This window comes from Peromyscus leucopus, chromosome 20, assembly GCF_004664715.2.
Source record: "Peromyscus leucopus breed LL Stock chromosome 20, UCI_PerLeu_2.1, whole genome shotgun sequence".
Taxonomy (NCBI): Eukaryota; Metazoa; Chordata; class Mammalia; order Rodentia; family Cricetidae; genus Peromyscus; species Peromyscus leucopus.
In genome coordinates, this window is record NC_051080.1 from 8,929,642 (window position 1) to 8,951,659 (window position 22,018).

The following is a 22,018-nucleotide window of genomic DNA, read 5'->3' on the forward strand; positions in this document are numbered from 1 at the left end:
CAACAGGAACCCTAACTTTGCAGGTAGAAGACAGGAAGATGTTTTCACAAAGGGCCTGGCACTTTAGTGTGATCTCTAAGGATGGCTAGCATTTTCCAGGAGAACCTGAGGAGCAGGGTAGGGTACCTTAGGCACTGCCAGATGTGATTGTAAAGGCGTGTTCAGAAACCAGAAAAACTGTCTCTGTCTTTGAATTGCCCGGGAGCACACACCCTCCTCTCAGGAACTATGAATAAGTGAGAAGAGAGTAACCCAGGTCGTTTCATTTGGTGGTTATTTAATATTTATAGCACATTCCATTCTGGGTTCTAAACAGACCCTGTTAGGCCTGTCCTCTACACAGGGATCATGAGATAACAAAGAGGACAAGATGGGCAGGGAAGGCAATAGTATTTAACCCCTCAGTAGCTTCTTTGAAAGGTATAAGGTTGTCCCCATATAGATGTGTAGATTAACTGTGGTGCTTCCAACAGTGCTGAGAAGAAACCTGGCAGCAGGCACAAACTTTAGAGCATAGGTTTCTATCATTTCAGCTAGAAGAGCCCAGAGGAAGGTGGCTGGCCCCTGGCACATTTTGTGAATGCCAAAGTGCAAGTTGTGTTCTCTAATGGATTTATTGGGAATAGTTTCTAAAAGTTTTATTTCAGGGCTAGAGTTAACATGATCAGAATCGGGTTTCCTTATAATACCAGTCATGAGATCATAGTGGAATGTTAATGCATATTTAAAAATTAAAACATAGGAAGTGCATTAAGAGTTGTCTTAAATCACATAGTATCCTCTCAACCGTATATGTCAAAGCAGAATTTTTGAAGTTACAGTTATGTTAGTGTTAAAATGCCCTGGATACAGAGTTCTCAAATGAAAAGCAAACAGTGATGTGAAAGAAACCCAGATAGTAAATAGTTTAGGGACCTAAACTAATCTGTGTGCATGTCCTTACATATTTTATTTCTTGCACAAGTTGTTTTTGATATTAGATCTCTTCCCTCTACACACCTTCTTTTATTTATTATTAACTTCTGTATTTTTGCTGAATGCTGAAAGTCTGACGTTACCTAATACTCCTAGAACTCAGGCAAGATGCATTATCATTTAAGTCACAATCGTCTTATCCTTGGTATTGTGATCTGGTCTGCCTGTCTCACAGGAGTGCTAAAAGGGATCAAATGATTGAGGACTTTGACAAGTAACCAGCTGCTCCCAGCTGAAGGGCCCATCATGTAGGCTCTGTGTCTTATGTATATTTGCACACATTAGATATGTGTATTAGGAAAACAAATCTGTCTTATCAAATAGACACAGGGTGCTTCCTTTGCAGAGAGAGGACATTGAATGTAAGATCTCCTCACAAGAGTGCATCACAATCTTTATGTTGGCAAGTGCTGCTGCAGATGGGAACTGGTGGCATCCAACGCCCAGAGTGTCAGCCCTGTTATCCTGCAGGCCAAATCTTTTAGAGTGTGTCAGTTGGGGGTTTCTGTTGCTGTGAAGAGACACCATGACCACAGCAACTCTTATAAGGAAAACATTTCATTGAGGTGGCTCGCTTACAGTTTCAGAGGTTCAGTCTATTATCATCATGGCAAGGAGCATGATGGCATGCAGACAGATGTGGTGCTGACTACATCTTGGCTCGCAGGGAACAGGAAGTCGACTGAGACACTGGGTGGTATCCTGAGCATAGGAAACCTCAAAGCCCACCCCCACAGTGACACACTTCTTCCATCAAGGCCACACCCACTCCAATAAAGCCACACCTCCTAAGAGTGCCACACCCCATGAGATTAGGAGGGTCGATTACATTCAAAGTACCACAGGAGTGAAACAATTTTCCATCCTTCCCTGTTACAAATCACATATTACAAGGAACAGTTAGGTGTTAGGCAGACTTACTCTACAAGTGAAACTCCCTAAGTGACAGTCACAGAGGTTGCATAGCTGACTTTGTCATGTGCCTCTGAGTATGTCTATTCTGCTCTGCCACTGGTCAGCCTGTTTTTCAGCTATTTTTGCACTGACCAATTAAAAATAGAAACTGCATGTATACACATCGTACTTCAAAATTTGAAACAATCCGAGGTTGTCTTCAGTTTATAATTTGTCTCCATCTATGGTGGGGACAATTGCTATAGAATAACCAAGATGCCGTTGTATTTAAAGTATGGTATCTTTGAAAACTATCATTGAGTAACAAAATTGTATTCTTCATTTCAGAACATGATGAATGCGCCACAAATCAACACAACTGCGATGAAAACGCTTTATGCTTTAACACGGTTGGAGGGCACAACTGTGTCTGCAAGCCTGGCTACACTGGAAATGGAACCATATGCAAAGGTAGAAAGCTTCCATGGCCATCCCTCTGCACCGCCACACAGAGCCACCCATCTCCTTCCTTCTGTACCTGCACACCCCTCCTCTGGACCTCATAAACACTGAGTTGCTGAGGTTTTCCCGAGTGTTGTTCCATGGCCCTTCACCTTCCTCTCTGCTCCGGGCACCCTCCTTGGTCACTCCAGCAGTTCTGTAGCCAAGCAGTTTTGCTCTTTTTTCCCTAATCTTCTGTGACCTCAGCGACAGCAGTTCACGTAGCTGTCTTTCTCTACAGACCACACCCACAGCCACATCCTGGCCTTTATACCACAAAATGCTCTCCATCTTTGAAGCCCTAAGCATCATTATTTTATTTCCTCCCCTTCTCACGTGCACAGTCTTATTCTTTAATCCTCTGTCTTCAGCTTCTTTGAACCTTTCTTTTCATTCAGTTTACCAGTATCCCAGCCTCAGGCATTTTGTTTTGGAGCCCAAACATGAATGTATCATGATAGCGACTGTTCTGGAAGCATGACCTACTCACGTATAACACTGTTAATCCCCCTGGAAAAAGCACCCCATTTCCTATGCTTTCTTTCTCAAGTTTCTGTCGCTGTGGGATTGATATGATTTATGCACACTGACTCTGCGTCACTGTGTGTGCTGTGGTTTCTGATGCTAGCTACCTCTCCAGTGTCAGTTGACAATTCCCCTAAACGACTACCTCGGACTTCAGTTTCCATTAGTGGACATTCTAGCTGTAGTTTTTTTTCTTTTATTGCCATTTACTACTTCATATTCCCCCAAGCCTTCTCCCCCAGGTGAACTTATACGCTTCTTCCCATGGGAAATGAAGAGCTGTTTTTGAAAGTACCCAATCCCATAGGATAGAGAGTTCACATTCCTTAGTTCCAATTGATTTGTAAAATGTAGACATTTGAGCCTGCCAAGCTGCCCACTTCTCAAGTCTATGGTACCCTTTACCTGGACATTCAGTAGAGTAGACTTACTATGGTAGTGGGTTGGTGAGAAGGAAAGACCACGTTCAGGAACGGGTCATAAGGCCTGGTCTGTAGTGGACTGTGGGTTGCATTGGTATTCAAAACATCATGCATCTTCATGTAGATCATGATAAAGAAGGTCTTCTCCTTTTGGAATTTTCATGTAGATCATCATAAAGAAGGCCTTCTCCTTTTGGAATCAAAATTGCACAAGAATTTGCTTGGAAAGCAGACAAATAATATAACTAAACCCTTAGAATTTCCTTCAAAATATCTGGTATGGTGCTGTTGGGCCCCAATGCTCCCCTCTCTTATTTCTGCTTGATTCTGATTCTTCTCTGATATGAAAAGCAGATCATAAACTGTAAGGAACTCAGGAATTTATGAGCAGGTGTAGACACCAAAAGATAGCATTTCTCCTTAGCTGGTGAATGCCATTTTTCCAGAAGGCCATTGGGGCAAATGGTTCTTACAGTTGGGTGTTTCTAAGTCAGCAAGGCTGGCTTAGAACTTATGGAAGTCCAAGACTTCCTGGTGTCTTAGCACTTTAGCCAGCATGTCGATGGCCCAAGCCTCAGGAGTACATCATTTTCCATTTTCTCCGCTCATTCTCTCATGCTTTGCCTCGTCTAGAATGGCTACCACTTTTCAATGCTTGTTTTCAAGTGTGATTTTTACAACAGAATACAATACAAACTGTAATGCTTTTCACACTATGGAAGCTTGCTGCGTTTTGTCATGTTTCAGGCAAAGTATTTCCTTAGTGTGGGAAACTGTTTCCAAACTCATACTGAGTTTCTCTCATGTGTAGAAAAGACTGTATCATGATGAAATCACAGTATCTTTTATCACTTGATGTTACGTCTGCAAGGGAATAAACAAAAGCTGGGCATAGAGATTATGGAGTGGCTTACTTACAACACAACGACAACCATGTATCTGATGCTGCTTATCTGATTTATTCGTGTATCTGGATTATTGTAGCTTTCTGCAAAGATGGCTGTAGAAACGGAGGGGCCTGCATTGCTGCCAACGTGTGTGCATGCCCACAAGGCTTCACTGGACCCAGCTGTGAGACAGGTAGGACTATCGTTTCATCTACAAAGTAGATTTTTACCCTGCTACATAAAGTAACTCACGAGGAAAATATTGCTTCGGGTTTCAAGTGGGTTCTCAAACCACGGCACTGTTAATAGGGAAGCGGAGGGAGTGGGTTGGAGAAACATCAGTGATGCATAGTCACTGAGTGATTCCCTGAGGTCGCTCTAAGGAGGTTTTGCAGCTCTTACAATTAGGTATGTATTGGGCTGTTGCTGAAAGAGGCATGGAATAACCCAGGCTTTCCTGACTTAGTAATTCTTATTGCTCATTCAGAGCACATTTTACTGGAAGCTCTGACTACATTAAAGCATAGAGTTCAAGGTTATGGACCCACTACTAGAATCCTAGGATCGACTACTGTCTGCATTTACATTTAAGACATTAAAAAATGGCCCAGTTTCATTCATTAGTATTTATTGGAAAATGTTTGAGGCATTCATTCCTAAATTATTCACTTAAATGCACCTCACATTTATTGCTTCTGATGGATACTAATGCTAGAAGCCTCAAAATTTGTTCTAAAGACCATGTGGTATGCATGCTGCTTATGACAACAGAATAACAGGGCCTGCCAGATGAAAAGCACACATTAGCAGTAAAACAAAAGTGTCCCCGTACGAGTGGTCTCATAGCAGGTGACCTCAGAAACTGCCTTTTTCCCAAGAGAAATCTGCCAGTGGTGACTGCAGTTGTATGTCACATGGTTTCTCATAGGTCTCCCTGTAGGAGTGGTCCTGTGTGCTGGGCCCCCCCTGCACTTACAGGTTCATGTGGCTTAGCAAAAATACTGCTCAGTCAGTGTGTGGAACAGAAAATGATCAGCTCTACTTGGGAAGCACACACCTTAGTATAAGTTCTTGCTGGAGTATTCAGGCTGCAGCCACCAAGGTCTCACCTGCCTAGGTCACCTGTTTCAGAAGGGCCTATGAAGAATTGTTTTCAACATTCAGTGGATAATTAATACAGATCCCAGATACAGTGTAGTGACATTTTTATATGTAGGATTCTTTTGAAGAGGTCATTTCCTACGTCTGAATCCCCCAAATGTGTTTTGTATATGAATCAAACTGGCTAACGTGCTAAATGTACAGATTTTGAGCAGTTGATTACCATGGAATGTACTGGATCAAAATCAGATGCTGCTGATGCAGCAGCTATCCAAATTGTCTGTCCTCTGGCATTTCTCCACCACTATTTCCAGACCTATAAAGGTTCCCTGTGAAAATTTGTGTCTCAACATTTTGGTGATTAGGTTCCCAGGGAATAACACTTTGTGCTGGTTCAGGTTAGAGGTCTGAATACTGGCTACTTATACCCTTTCCCTGATGTGAAGACAGTGGTCTAGAATTTTGGTGAATAGTGGCCATGTCCAGTCCTGCATATCATCCATCTATTTAACAGTCACATGAGGAAATTGTAAAAATCTGTAATGGCATTATATTAATGTAACAATGACATATTCAATATTGAGGTAAAAATAGCTACCAGAATATCTGGCTCGCTTCAGTTATCCCTGAACTTTGAGTCTCTATGCAGACAGTCCCAGAGTGACTCTAAGTAGCTTTGTGTAGCAGCCAAGGACTATGAGCACAGACAGAGGCTGGAAGCAAACCCTGTGGTCTAACTGTGACCTTAACTTCTTATTGTCTGTGCCCTTTATACCTAACCTCAATCTTCACAGTTTCTTCTGAACTAGCTATTACTTGCATTAGAGTTTTTAAAAGTAGATATCTTAGGGTTTCTATTGCTGTGAAGAGACACCATGTGTTGCTGGAGGGCTTCTCTCCAGGTTCCCCAAGCCCCGCAGTCCCACAATCCACTTATAAAATAATCACTCAGACGCTTATATCACTTATAAACTGTATGGCCGTGGCAGGCTTCTTGCTAACTGCTCTTTTATCTTAAATTAACCCATTTCTATAAATCTATACCTTGCCACGTGGCTGGTGGCTTACCAGAGTCTCTACATGTTGCTTGTCCTGGCCGTGGCTGCAGTGTCTCTCCTCCTTCTTCCTGTTTCCCCAATTCTCCTCTCTCTTTGTCCCGCCTATACTTCCTGCCTGGTCACTGGCCATCAGTGTTTTATTTACATAGAGTGATATCCACAGCACTTCCCCTTTCTTCTTTTTTTAAAAAGGAAGGTTTTAACTTTAACATGGTAAAATTACATATAACAAAACAATTATCGAGCAAGAATTACAGTTACAATATTAAAGAAGATGTCCTATCTATCTTATATTTGTGAGTTTAAGCTTTTATATCTAACTTATCTTTTATCATAACTGAGGAAATTACAACTATCTAGACTTCAACCACATCAAAGACCTGAGAAGGAACATAATGGTACCTGAGAAATGGTAGATGGATGCAAGCAACTTTCGGGAATCTTGCAAGAGTAGACCAAGACAGCTGGCAGCCTGGGCAGTCACCTAATGTTTCTCAGCATTGTTGGTGCATTCAAATTGGCTACAGGCCTAGAGTATCTGACAGACCATTTTGAGAAGCAGGATTTCTGAAAGACCATCTTACCCTGTCTTGGCAGAGTACAGTGGTCGCTTTCCTTGTGTCCCGCTTGTCCAGAAAGGACAGCATTGCATTTGTACTGTCAGCCATCAAGGCAAGGGCAGTTCTTTGCCCAGTAGGCCATTTTGTGTGAAAAAGACAAACTTGTTGGGCGCCATTTGTAGCTGGAGGGCTTCTCTCCAGGTTCCCCAAGCCCCGCAGTACCACAATCCACTTATAAAATAATCACTCAGACGCTTGTATCACTTATAAACTGTATGGCCGTGGCAGGCTTCTTGCTAACTGTTCTTTTATCTTAAATTAACCCATTTCTATAAATCTATACCTTGCCACGTGGCTGGTGGCTTACCAGAGTCTCTACATGCTGCTTGTCCTGGCGGTGGCTGCAGTGTCTCTCCTCCTTCTTCCTGTTTCCCCAATTCTCCTCTCTCTTTGTCCCGCCTATACTTCCTGCCTGGTCACTGGCCATCAGTGTTTTATTTACATAGAGTGATATCCACAGCAACCATGACCACAGCAACCCTTATAAAGGAAAGACATTTAATTGGGGGTGGCTTACACTTTCAGAAGTTTAGTCTTTTATCATGGTGCAATAGGGTGGCCTGCAGGCAGACAGGATGCTGGAGAAGTAGCTGAGGTTCCTACATCTTGACTCACACAGGCAACTGGAAGTGGTCTGAGACACTGGGTGTGGCTTGAGCATACATGAGTCCTCAAAGCCTTCCTCCACAGTGACACACTTCCTCCAACATGGCTACACCCCTAATAGTACCACTCCCTTTGGGGGCAATTTTTTTTTCAAACTACCATAGTAGGGTTTAGAGTCGTTTAATTTTTTTGTATCCCTAAAGTCAGAGTTATTGACTTCAACAAAGATGCTTCTAGTCCCAAATTTTTGCTTTCTATGATGCGCCTCCCACTGTCTTTGGAAACCTTAACTTCAAGGACCCCAAACTGAATATATTATTCCTGAGGAGACCATGGTCTGTTCCTTCCCGTCTTGACTGATGCTGTGGTAGGTGAAGGTTCTTTTGCAGTTGTCTCCACTGAACATCAGAACACAAACATGATCCTATCACCCCTATATTGTATTTTCTACTCCTGATGTGGCATTTTATTGCACCCTTGTTACAGAGGGAATAATTTTTATCTTATATTAAATAAAGGTCCTCCAAAGTATTGGTTCACCCTCTTTCTCCTCACCTTATTTTAATTTGTAGATACAAAGCCCTCTGTGACTGTGATACTAGTCACAGGGTATATCTTCTTCACTTTCATATCCTTCATTTTCATATGGTCCACATCTTGGTAGATATTCCATAAATAAAGGTATGAATGAATTATCAATTAAGTGATGAAGGAAAATGATATACTAACCTCCTTGATGGACTAGTTTCCATGTTAGTTTAAAGGGACCTCCGTGATCACCTGTCTGGTCCTGTACTGGTGCATGGCAGGTGAGACACAGAGCTGTGTCTCACCCTAGAACCCTGTGACAGTCTAGAACTCATCCCTAGGCTGTTGTTTTCTATATCCCTCCTTCTTGTCCTTACACCATGTTGCCTGCCTCAGAATTTAGTGTCCCACCATCTTTCATCAGCTCTCTCTTGCTAGGCTTACACCTCCAACTGCATGCTAATCCCATTCGCTTTAACAAGGAGGATGGTGGAGAATTTCCTCTCCCAGGGAGGAAAAGCGTCCAGATGGCGGTGCTTTCCAAACACAGAAGTGGCTGAGCTTTATTCTGGTAGAACTGGATACATTTAAACCTAGGACCTCCGGTGGCTGTGTACTGAGCCTTACCATGGGTGGAATAAAGAATTCCCAACTTTGCTCAAAAACCATCTTAGTGAGCAGAACATTGACCAAGTCTTGTTATTTGAGTTGAGGTTTATGTAGAACTTTCCTCCCCCATTTATTTAGTTTGTTTATTCATTGTGTCTTAGTAGAAATGGCAGAAGCCATTTACTAACTTCAAAAAGGAGTCACATGTGTGCTCTTTACTGAGCTAAATTAATTTTTTATGGACGTTTTAGCTACTGAACAAAATCACCCACATGAAGAGCATAACTTTGTTTTTAATTAAGCATCCAAATATTCTACAAGATGTTTGACTTGGATTTAGTAGGGTGATTATTTCTTGCATAACTCAATACAATGTATTAGAAATGTATGTGCCAAGATTTAACAGTTCTATCGCTGCCATTCTGCATTTATTGCCCAGGGCTAAACCTCAGCAAACATGTGTCTAGTGTGATGATTAATATGAAAAGCTGTCTTATATGAAAAGTAAATCTTTCATAATGATTTAGCACATAACACTAAAAAAGTCTGACAGTCTCCTATAAGCAACTGCTTTCATAGATGAAATTAAAATGTTTACAGCTGGAAAGAGTTGATATCAAAAGACAAATTTGAAAAAAGCACATGCTGAAATATCAAAGAGGAGATCATATGTTTTAGTGATAAATGGCTTCCTTATTCCTATGTGTAAAATGATGAATTTCTTAGTCACAGATCAAAACATGAAATAAAATTTTAGTTATTTTTAGTGAGTTGTTAAATAAACATAAATTTAAGTTGCATTAGCTTTAATATACATAGTTTTAAACTGAGGAATTGAAGAAAGAGACATATGAGTATCAATTTATTTCAAAAATAACTTCAAGTGGATTAGGGTTGATTGACTTTAAATTATATATTGTTATGTTAATATGTGTTAGTAATTATAGATCTAGTGCTAGGTAGATAGTAAAACACTCTTTTCGTAAATAGTATATTCTGGTCGAAATATGTATAAAAAAGTTGTTAATGTGAATCAATCAATGATGAGGTTGAATTCCTACATTTTCATCACAAATAGCATACATTTAATTGTATAATCTCATACATTTATAAGGTATATTTTGCAGAAGCTTGTATCGATTTGTGTTACCTTACATGGGAAGACTAAACAATGTTTAAAAGCAAGAGAAAATCCTCAAAACATTTGAAATATAACATACGTTTCCTTACCAAAATGACAGATGGCAAAATTGTTTTACCCCCGAAATCTATAAGAATATTTAAAAACGGGGGCAGTGTGAGGCAGAGGCCAGCTGACTGCCTTACCCATGTGAAGACCTGGGTTGTCTTGCTTGCCCCAGCCCAGGATCAACAACAGAAACCAACTCACCGAAAGCTTCCAACTGTAACATTGGTAGAGTTCACTCTGGTGCTGAAGCGAATCTACTCTCTGTGTAGCGATCCTCCAAGTCCTCTGAGTTTGGTTCCAAGTGCTTGTTGTGTAGAACTGCGGTCTTCCTTGCAGGGTGTAGCCCACGGTTCAAGAACATGGAAGTGGAAGCCAGAGAGGCACCAGCCACAGTCCCAGCTCTGTAGCTCACCAGCTATGTGACTTTTTTCGGGCTGCTTCAGTTTTCTATGCCTTAGTTGGTACACAACAATAATAGCTTCTGCCTTTTCTAGAGAACAAATGAAATGAGCAAGGCAGCACAAGATTTAAGATTTGTCAGGTGCTAGTTGGAAGATACTTTATATGATTATATCAGAAATTTTAGCTTAAAAACCATATATATATATATATATGTACACACACACACACACACAAAAAAAAAAAAAAAAAAAAAACCTTTGAGGCTTTAGAGCACCCTTGATGCCCTGGAATGTTGTCACAGAAAGGTAATAATGATTCTTGATTCTTGTTTTCTATATTTCTTCAGAAATGAGCTTTAATATAGTTTTACCACTGTTTAATAGTTTAAAATAGTTAATTCATGAATGTTCAGCTTTTAAACAACTTAAATATTGATCTATTTTAGTTCAAATGGAAATCTTTCAAAGTTAATCTTTATGAAAATGTAAATACTGTTCTGTTTCTTTAAAGCAGTTAAATTAGTCATGGTGTTACATGTTTGTAATTGCAGTACTTGAGAGGCTGAGGTAGAGAGTTGGCATGAGTTTGAGGCCACCCAAGCTACTTCACAGTACCAGTCGACCCAAAACTGTTCCAAAATAACCCCAAAAAGTAGTTCTCAGTGTCCAGGGTCAAAGCCATTTTTCCAAGTCCTTCAGGTTAATTGGAAGAATCCTGCTCACTCTTTCCTGGGATCAGTCATGTATAATAGATAACAAGTATGATGGGGACATTTTTCAAACTCTTACTGTAAGGCCTGCCTAATTAGCACTGGAAATGAGGCCACACCATGAAGCTAATGCAAGGGAGAAACCATTTTCTAGCTGTTTGAGAGCAGGTTTCCAAGAAAATAGGACAAGTGGAGATATTTAAGAATTTCAGGAAGATTTTCAGTTTTACTTATCAAATGTTGACCTTTTAAAAATGTTTTTATTTATTCTTCGAGAATTTCACACTCTATATATTTGATCATATTTTTCCTTCCCCCCAACTCTTTTCAGAGCCTCCCCTAACTCCAGATCCACCCAATTTTATGTTCTTTCTTTCTCTTAACCACACCCCCCACCAAACAAGGAATGGTTTGCATTGGTCAACTACTCCTGGGAATGCGGCCTCTCCCAGAGTGTGGTTGATATACCCAGTGAGACTCAGTAAAAGAAAATCCCTCCCACCCCAGCTCTGAATTACAGATAAGTTCTTAGCTAGGGGTGGGACTCTATGCCCACTTCCCCTTCTCAAGCTGGAATTTGGTTTCGCTTCAGTTTGTACAGGTCCTGTGCATGCTCTCACGGTCCCTGTGAGTTCATGTGTGCATCTGCCCTGGTATGTACTAGAAAGTACTCTTTCCTTGGAGTTGGCCCCCAGCTGGGGCAAGTGTTTGTACAGGCCTATGGGCAGCTGGGAGAGGGGGTGGGGAAACGTTTTCATGGAGACGAAAGTTCTAGAGGAAACAAAGGTACTGTTGCATAAAACCTAGATAACTGCTTATTGAGGGGAAAAAGTGAGAAAATGGAAATGTGATGTGTGGAAGGTATCCTCAAATATGTGAAGAGCTAAAATAGTTTGTGGCTCTAGGAGTCTACTATCCTATGTATCTCCAGCAATCAAAATGAATGAAACAGGGAAAAAAGATCCCATTCCAAATAACAAATATTCTGATTACAAAAACCTTATATGAAAATGGCTTGGCCAGATGGACTGGTCAAGTAGAGCCTAGATGACCAGATGTTGTGGACACTTAGGATCTCTACATGGAGATTAAATGGAACTTTATTATTGGGAGTTCCTGGGATTCTTAATGTCACATTCTTTCAAAGTTCACTTCTGAGCATACCACCCAGAAGCCTCAGTGCATGGGTGGTTGTCATGTCCAAGTACAAACCCTTCCACTACTAACTGTAGACTGGGACAAATCACATAACTCTTTGTATGTCTTGATTTCCTTGTTTTAAAAAGAATAGTAATAATCATTTTCTTTTTTCAGTTGAGAAGTTAAGGAATTAATGCATGTAACAGCTACAGCAATGGTTCAATGAGTGTTTGCTGCTATTATGGCCTCACCTCTAACCCCTATAATGACTAACTCTCTAAAGCAATTATTAGTCACAGATGGGGAAGCTGAGTTTCAAGTAGTACTTTGCTTTGGTCTCTGTACCAAAGACTAGGAAAGTAGGAATTGTGCCCAAGGTGCTCCTGCTGCACCATAAGATGGCAAAATGCCTTCGCAATAGCCACTAACATTGTGGAATGCATGCTCCGATTTCTCTATATTTAACGGCCATTAAGCTCCTGCACATACACAGCGTGACTGGAAGTTTGTAAAGACACAGGAAGTAAATACAGTTTCTTTCTCTGAAGCTTTGTACACCGACTGTCTGACTGCCCAGGGGAGCCTTTTACCCAAACGGCAGGGAGAGAATAGGTGGTTCCCAAATAATACTAACACCTCTGAAGAGACTGTTAGCTGCAAATTTTGTCCGGCACGGTAGCTCCGGAGGAAATGGTTCTTGAAGAGTTCGGGAGCGGTAATTGCAGCAATCATCATTCAAAGGGAACTTGAGGATGGACTCCTGCTGCCGGGGTCCAGGAGGCAAGCCCATAGCTGATTAAGTGTGTAGAGCGGAAGCTCCCAGGTGGTTTCCATGGCCAGTGTTCTCAGTATCTGTGTCTGAACATAAGCTGAGTAGGAATGGACCTTGACTTGTAGTTCAATCAAAACCTGAACAAAGTTAAGTGAATGAGCGCTGGGGTCCTGGTCTTCTTGGACTTTCGTGTGTCCCTGAATAAGAAAGTCCTCTTTGCCTGGTACCTTTATGCAAAGTACTCTCACTCAAGGCAGCTTTTTCCTTTAGATTTTAAAAGCCTCAACTCCAGTCTTAAAAACCATGTAGATTTCCTTTTCATGATTAACCACTTATATTTTTATAGCCTGTTACTTTTAAAAATATTTAAGTCAATGAAAGTAAAATGATTGATTATAAACTGGGATTTTAGCTTGAAGATCAATTAATGGACCTCGTAAAAACAATAACTATGTTTATTATTATTATTATTATTATTATTATTATTATTATTATTAATAGTTGTGACCATAAGTAGTAAATCTATGTAAATTAAAATCCAGGCGCCTATGACCAATCCTTAGTGGGCAAAAATCAAGAGTGCAATGTGTACTGTAAGAAGCTAAAGCTTTCACTCTGAATGAAGAGAAGAGCTCTCTCCAGAAAGCCTAATTACAACTAGTGGGAAGCAGGTCTTCCTTACACACAAAACTGTTCACACTACACAGAGAGCACTAACACTACTGCCTGCCTGACAGAATAAGTCAGCTAATGTATCAGCCACTGTTAGCTTACATAAGATTATAATGGGGAAGATTGATAGATTTTATATCTAATGAATATTCACAGACTATAATCAGATCTTTAAGAGATTAACATTCCTGCAAGGTGAATAGGAGGGAGAGATGGCCCTCAGTGTCCTGCACTTGCTCCGGTCATTTGTGTTAGATTGCCCCATTCCTTTGAATGACTCTCTTATGAATCATATGTAACTTCTTCATAAATGTTACTGAAGGGTTCATATTTCTTGGTCTTTTTACAAAATTTTATGTTATTAACCAATTATCTTATGTGGTAAGTCTTTCTATTCATTCTCACTTTTAGAAACAAAAGCTAAAACATCAGGGATTGTTCAAGGTCCCATAGCCATCCAACTGAAGAGCCAGGAATTCAGTGAGGTCTGCATAAACCCAAAGCTGGTTTCCTTGCCGTGGAGGAACAGGCTCAGGAGCATTCTTTTTTTGCATATTCATGGTGTATGATGGGATAATTTGATACATGCACATAATATGTAATGCTCACATCGGCCTGTCAGTGCTTTAGAACACTAGGATGAAGTCCTCCCATCTAGCTGCATTTTGGCGCATGTTATCTGAATCCTGTAACTTGTCTAGCCTCTGGCATGAGATCAACCTGTTGAGTGTTCACATGTGATGGAAACATGTGGCATTTGTCTTCTCTGCCTGCCTTATTTGCACAGGTGTCCTCTTTCCTGCTGTGGCTCATCTGGTTGCCTTTTGTCTTCCTCACATATCACAAATGTGGAAATTGTTCAAGTTTACACACTTGATCATCCCATTTAGTTCCAAACACTTTTGGCTTTATGGGACTGAACTGCCATCAAGTCTTTAAAAGGCATTGTCCTATGTCATGGTTCCTCCAAAGCTTGTCTTCATGTCCCAGGGGTTCACGCCATCTCCACCTTCTCAGCTTGATCTGCACCATGCTCTCTGACTTGTCTCTTTCTGTTTTTATTGGTGGTGATGTAATTTTTGTTTGCGGGGGAATCGTTTTTGTTGTTGTTGTTTATACAGACATAACTGTGTAGCCCAGGATAGACAGGTAGATAATTCTCCTATCTCCATCTCCCAAGAACATAGGCTCGTGCTGCCAAACCGGGCTCAGAGTACCTTCCTTTCTTTACCTGACATTGTCTAAGCCCAGGAGACCCCCCATCTCCCTTCACTCCTCTTAAAGCAGCGCCAATGCACATAGTTGCAGTAGAATCTTAACCATAACGTTGAGGATAATGGAAAAAGATTAAAGAGCAAAATGGAGAAGGGGGAATAAAAAATGATACAGAAGCCAGACTTTCTAAACATGTTTTGGTGGTTTCTTGTCACAGAGTGAGAAGCAGATTTTCCATGAAGCTCTAATACTGAGGCCAAACTTTCATTTGTTGTGTAACTGGCATCTAGCCCTGGCAGCATGCTCATCAGGTCATACGGTGCCCTAAAATTTACAACGCAATATGTTTTGTTATTAACTTTTTCCTGAGCTTCAAAATATATTTGCTTCTGCCCCCCAGATCTGTCCGTGAACAGGATCAATTCCCTCTAGGTGGCACAACTGCCACTTTGAAATACTTCCTTCTTTCTAGATTATTCCTTTTATTTCTGAAATTTTATGCTTTTTTGTGTCTCTTTAAACCTTTAAATTCTCTATCTCTTTCTATCTATCTTTGTGTCATCTGTCTGTCATTTATTGTCTGTCCATCAGTCAGCTACCCAATATCCACTCCCCCAATTGTCTCTACTCTCCACTGTCTCTAGAGATTAGAGCAGAAGTATGATCACCTTCCAAACCCCACTTTCCTAAACCAAGACCTTTCCTCTGTTATGATGCCTGTCCATTTCCCTTTTATGTGGTTTTCATTTTGAAGCTTGCTTAAAAGTTTCCTGATATGTCAGTTGGTCATTAATGAAAACTTGGCATACTCCAAGGATGGTTTAATTAGTTTGCATTCATTAACTCATTTTAATCACATCAACCACCTTCTTAAATGTGTCTAATTAATTTCAGGATCATTAATAATAATAATAACAAACAGTGCTTAGTAGTGGGATTAAATGATGAGCCAAGGTCACACAGCAGGCATGTGATAGACTGTGTATTTGTAACTGGCCTTGAGTATGACCTTTTATCTCTACTGATGTGTCCAGATCTCACATAGTCTTCTGTGAACCCCCTCTTGATCTGTGCATGAAGCAACCTTACTTCCTCTCAACACATGCATCCAACCAATGCTGCCCCCTTTGTGTTATATTGTATGTTTCTTAATCATAAAGTAGAATAATGTTATCTTAGACCTATGGAGTCTGATACAGTACTTCCAGAGAATCACTCTATCATTTAGACAATCATTTTTATGGTTCAAAAATAAAAATAGGGATCTATTTTGATAGTAAGTATCATGAATGTCACAGGTAGGTTGTTTTAAGACTTTCTTTGGAAAAGCTGATTACTTATACCTTCAGCAGGACACAGACTGTGTGCCTTCCATCTTGGGAGACAAACCTGGACCTCATTAGGAAATTTAAGTGTGGCCCTCAGAGGGACCTCAGAAGTGCAGCATGCCATCCCTTCCAGTGATGATGGCTCTAACAAGAAGAAACCACTGAGGGGAAGAAGCAGGTGTTCTTAGCTGGCAGGAGATGGGGAAGTGACTACAAATGTAATTAATCACTAGCAAAAATAGTTATCGTTAGGGTCTGAGACATTCGGCTCCACACTTAGGACTTGCATTGCAGAGTAGATGATAAACTCTCATCTAGGAGTCAGGCAGACATTGATTTGACTTCAGGAAGGGAGTATAAAGAAAGGTGGTCAGAGGTATTTTCTCAGATGGGAGGAGTATACTAGTGAAGTAAAACCAGAATCAATCATTTCAGTGACAGGCATAAATGATATTGTGGTAGGAAAAGCTATGCCGCTCCACGGCTGGGAGCAACTAGGTGCCTTCCAGGATCAGAGCAAAGCTCGCAGGTTTTCTGTTAGGGAAATTTAAATGAGGCATTCTAGAGAGGAAATTTTGTTTTCCTTTATTGGTCCAACTAAAATCAAGCATACTATGTAAAACTAACTTTAAAGGATGTACTTTTAGCACACATCACTTCACATTAATGCCCTTTTCTGTTTAGAGAGATTAAAAGGGCTCACCTATTACCCTTCTGTCTGGATTTAGATGCCATAAGGGAATTTTTTGTGCTCAGACGTCTTTTTTAATCTGTTTTAAAACTTAGTTCACTAAGAAGCATGAACATGAACTTGAATTTAAGGTTGGTGCTCAGAGTTTCTGAAATGTAGGCAGCAATGCTCATCCAATAGAAGCCAGGATGGTCCTGTCGGCTCTCAGCTCCTCTTACCCTGGGCTGTGTGATACTGGGCTAGTGGCTCCATCTCTTTATCCCCGCCTCCTCCTCTGTGCAAAGGAGTTTATGTAAATGTATTACATGAACTAATTCACTGAAAACATACATCATGATGACTGACACAAGTTAAGTACTAAATACATTTTTAAGCAGGGTCACTAAAGTCAGCGAACAGAGGTTATAGATGGAAGGTTAATTTTATATTCCTGGGGATCAGGAGTAAATGGGGAGCCATTCCATCACAGGCACAGTTTCTGTTTGGGGTGGACCAGGTAGTGATGGAGTGAGATAACATTGTGACTCTCCAGAACACCGATGAATGGAGACTAGAAGTATGGTTAAATGGCTCCATTTATCTCACACATGCACACACATGCATGAACGCATGCACACACATGCAAGCACACACACACACACACACACACACTAAAAAGAATATATAACTGATGGCTTTACTCAGCTTCCTACCTGTGCCACATTCTTTCCCTTGGATTTACCTGATGTCAGATAACATACATATACATACTTTCAGAGCTAGCATATCAGCTGTGTTCTTTGCCATGTCTGGTGTCCTGTGGCATAAAAGGAAAGATCCCCAGGGAAGCACACCCTCCAGACAGCATCCCAGGGGTAGATAACTAATTTTGGAAGTCTGAGGAGCCTCTTGGATGCAGTGACTGGGAAGAAACATTTCCTGCTGCAGACATTCACAGTCTTAGCAGTAGAGTATGGTGTGGCAGTTGTTCCTGCTTCCCAGTGGATGGCAGCTAAGAGGATGTTTCAGAGGCAGAGTTTGTCCATTGCTACCAGATGTTACACATGAGTTGCATTCAACTCCATTGAGGTAAAGCACTCTGATACATAAATTCAAAGTTTAAGTCAAATCATAGCATCATAAAAACATATTTATATCTCTAATCCAAAGTTTCACTGAGTTAGAAGTGAATTTTGGAAAAATCTGGGTATTTAAATTTTTAAAAAAGCATTTACTAAATTGGAATTATTGGGGAATAAAATCTGTTCTCTTTCTACCCTAATTGAAACAGAATTATTGTACATGGCTCCCAGCACTCTTTGTGACTCTGTGATTCCATAAATCATAACAACCCAAGTCATTAGACATAGGAACAAAAGACATGCAGCATTTTAACCTTGTGTGTTGGTGCATGTCTGAAATCCTAGTCTTCAGCTGCCTTGGCAGGATGGGCATGATTATTTAGGACACTTTAGATTACATAGAAAGTTTGAGGCCAGTCTGAGCTACATAGGGAACAGTTCACAAACAAAAAAGAAGGTACACCATTTCAAACTATTTTACCATTAATTAAATGGTAAAAATACATATAAAGCCCCAAACATTGTACATATCAGCAGTTATAATACAGCATACAGTCGATGAATTGTGATGATTACAAAAATGTGAGTTCACTTAAGGTGCGATTGTTCATCATCAGTACTCCTAATAACTATTTTTAGTCTCATTGCATTCCCGTTACAGCTAATTAAGACTATAAGTTCATGTTTTCCATAGATATCTCTTGGTGTGTATATTGTATATTTACTTGGCATTTCATGCGACCTTGTTAGACTTCTTTGTATGTCCGCTTTGCATGCATCCCTTTTCTGGGCACTGAAAACCCAGCACAGGAAAAAACTGAGCCATTCCTCCCTCAAACTATAACCCTCATATCTTAATAATTTGCATGCTAACATGTTTTAGAGCCAGATAAGGGAAAATTAACCATAGCATTGTATGTACTGTTGTATGAAGCATGGGAACCAATTGTAAAGATTTTCTTTTTTCTTATTCTTGAAGGGAGGAAGCACCCTTAAGATGCTTTTGAAAGGAGGTAATAGTACAGATTATCATATTAATCATTTGGTAAATTCAAAATAATTATTTTAAGTGTCTTAAGAGAAGTTGGAGAAATTTAAAAATTAGACATATAATTGGATATTGCTACTCTGAGCACAGTCCAGGAAAGTAGCAATTCATTTCAAACTAAGTACTTGCTTTAAAAATGCTTCTATATATATGTATCTAATATATACATATGACATATATGACAATCAAATGTACAATCACTCTTCAAGGGCCAATGCTTCTGCCTACACTTAGCAATGCCTGGAAAGGTTTCCATTGGTCACATGATTGACGGGTGACATGTCAAGTATGTTGCTAAATATACTGCAGTATCTCAACCACAGCAGGGCATTCTTGGGCTCCATTTTCAAAAACAACAGCTGTGTGCTAGAAATGAACACTGCTGAGCATTTGATATGTAAACATACAGGCTTTTCCCCATTATACTTACGCCCCATGCACCATGCACACCTATAGACTCTGCAGATGGGATGCTGCCCTCAACATCTTGGAATTTGCATACTTACTAAAAGAAAAGATCATATAGTCCATAGATTAAACATGTGTTTAGTTTTATCTCAGTCCTGAAAGCTGCATCATATTCTCTCTGTGTATATGCATGGATAATAATTCACTGTGTTCTTCTTGTATGAATAGACATTTACATTGTGTTCAAACTTTTACTATTTCAAACTTGTGTAATGAAAATCATCATATATATGACTTTGCAAATGTGAAAACATCCCTGTAGGTCTCTTTTCTCAAATGAACTATATAGTCAAAGTGTGTAAAACTGGGCACTGCCAAATTCTCAAGAAAGGATTCACCCAAATATATTTTAACCAACTGTATGTAAGAATGGCTGGAATGTTTTCAACTTGAAAATATTTTTAATAAGGAGAGTATAATGAAAATAACTAAAACTATACTTTCTCTCAGGACCATTTGGGCAGATGAAACCAGAAAGCCTTCCCACTGGATCAGATACTGCAGTAGTGTCTTTTAGAAAGAAGGCAGAGTGTGCTCAGAGCACTAAGAGTACTAATTCATGAAGAGACATAGAGACTGCTCGCACTGCATGGGACACTTATCAGAGAACTGCCTTATTCTAGCTGCCTCATTAATATGACCCACTGTGCCATCTCCCCTTGCCCAGAGGTCGGGTAACCAAAGCAACGGCAACTGTCCACAAGATTTATAGTCTTTTGCTCTGAGAAAAACAGAGTGAAAACAAACCTCTAAAAAGTCACCCCTGGAGAGTGTTAGAAGAGGAATCACGGATAGATTAATTGTAAGAAGGAAATCTAGTCGCTTTAAACGGAAGAAGAAAACATGAATCAAAGGTATTATTCCTCCTGATTTTTCCCAGAGAAACAACTATATAAGTAAGGGCTAGCTTTGTCAGGCGGCTTCATCTATGAAACCGAATGTCCACACTAAATCACACCAGGGTTGTTGGTGGCCAAAGTGTCCCACAATAAAAGGTGTCAGATTCATGGTTGTTTTGTCACCCATTCTTAGGACATCATCATGGATTTTATGACACGTTCTTTTCACACTGCCCTGTCATGGAACATTTATCCTACGGAATGTCCATTTTGACAACTCTATGGGTAGATGTTTCACTTAAAGTGCTGGAAAAAGCAGAGTTCCTCCTGATCTCATGGAGCAGAAGATGTTGAAAGAGAGATGAGGGACACATTTTCCAGTCTAATTGTTTAGCTGCCTCTGCAGTCAGAGCTGAAGGTGCTATTGAAGTGTATCACAGGGAACACGATCTCTCTAGTCTGTTGGGAAAGGCATCCTGAAAGGGGTGACATTTGAGCCAAGGTGGCTGAAATGAGTTCCTTTCACTTTTAAACACATGAAGCATTTTGAATCATACTTTAGAGGTGACTAAAGTACTGTCTGTCTCTAGTGTTCTGCTCTTCTATCAAATGAAGGTTGTATAAAGTCAGGAAACAACATCCTAAATCTTGGGTATTTTCATTACTGGTTGCATATGGTAAATGCCTAATAAGCAGTTCATTTTACTTACATATTGGCATACTAGTTCATTAATGGCTAAAATAAGCCTGTCGATTATCCTGTATCCCCAGACCTTGTAGTGATGAGAAACTTTCCTATTCTCATGTCATGTACATCTTGGGGATTTGTCTAAGCACTGTGCACATAAGTAGTACCTAATGTAAAGTATTATTATAAGTAGTAAAAATAGCCTAATGTGATATAGTGGAAACATTGGTAATTAGGAACATCTTTTCTGAATTAAAAAGGTTTATGTTTTGTATTTTATCCCACCATGCTATACCTCCCTCCCGCCCCCATATTCCTTGTGTGCTCCCTTCTTTCATTATGGATTTCTACATCTGCTCAACTCTATTCTTCCACCATTTTTTCCTTGACACTTGGAGTGTGGCTGTGAACAACCCAACCCATATGCTGGTTGTTCAGTTCTTCGGCCTCACCTCCGTCACTCTGCCTCAGGTGCACACACTTACGATTGTAACCTTACCTTGTCTTCAGTTATAAATATGTCACCCTCGAGTTCTCACCTTCACTTTCTACTCTTTCAGTACCATTTCCTCCCATCTACTTAGTGTCTTCATTCCACTAATTGTTTGTCCTTACTGAAAGTATTAATCCTTTTACTTAGAGAATAGCAAAGCCTTTAATCCTTTGGCATTCCCTGACTTGACTCCATGGTCAATAACCCCACCCTGGCTGGTTCCTCAATTTAAGCACCCCTTTGTGACCCCATTGCACTTTCTCACTCTCTCTTCATCCGTTGTATTCCCCAGAAGAGCCATAGCCCTTGTCGGATGCAGTCCTTGGTCTCCTCCGTTCTGCTCCTGTATAGCTGCCTGAGAAACACACATCCCTACCTGGCTATATTTTAACTTTGTGAAAATGGGTCTCAAAAAGCAATGGAGAGCTGCCATTCCCAACGTTCCCTATAACCACTTCACACACATTTCCGCCTCCTCAAACTTCAAACAGCTGCCTCTCTCTAACAAGTTCCTACCTTTATCTTGCATCTCTTTGGGACCTAGCTCAAGATAGGGTGTCCCTGGAAAACATTTGAG

General features: G+C 40.3%; 1 protein-coding gene across 2 annotated transcripts in view; it reads left to right on the forward strand.

The window, feature by feature from the left end:
- The window catches only part of Nell2 (neural EGFL like 2), a 294,190-nt gene that overhangs the window by 218,505 nt on the left and 53,667 nt on the right, over positions 1–22,018 (forward strand). For both annotated transcript variants that reach the window (XM_028869297.2, XM_028869298.2), the window contains exons 15-16: positions 2,218–2,340; positions 4,302–4,397. In XM_028869297.2, the coding sequence (XP_028725130.1) occupies positions 2,218–2,340; positions 4,302–4,397 (219 nt within the window). The remainder of the gene's footprint in view (positions 1–2,217; positions 2,341–4,301; positions 4,398–22,018) is intronic.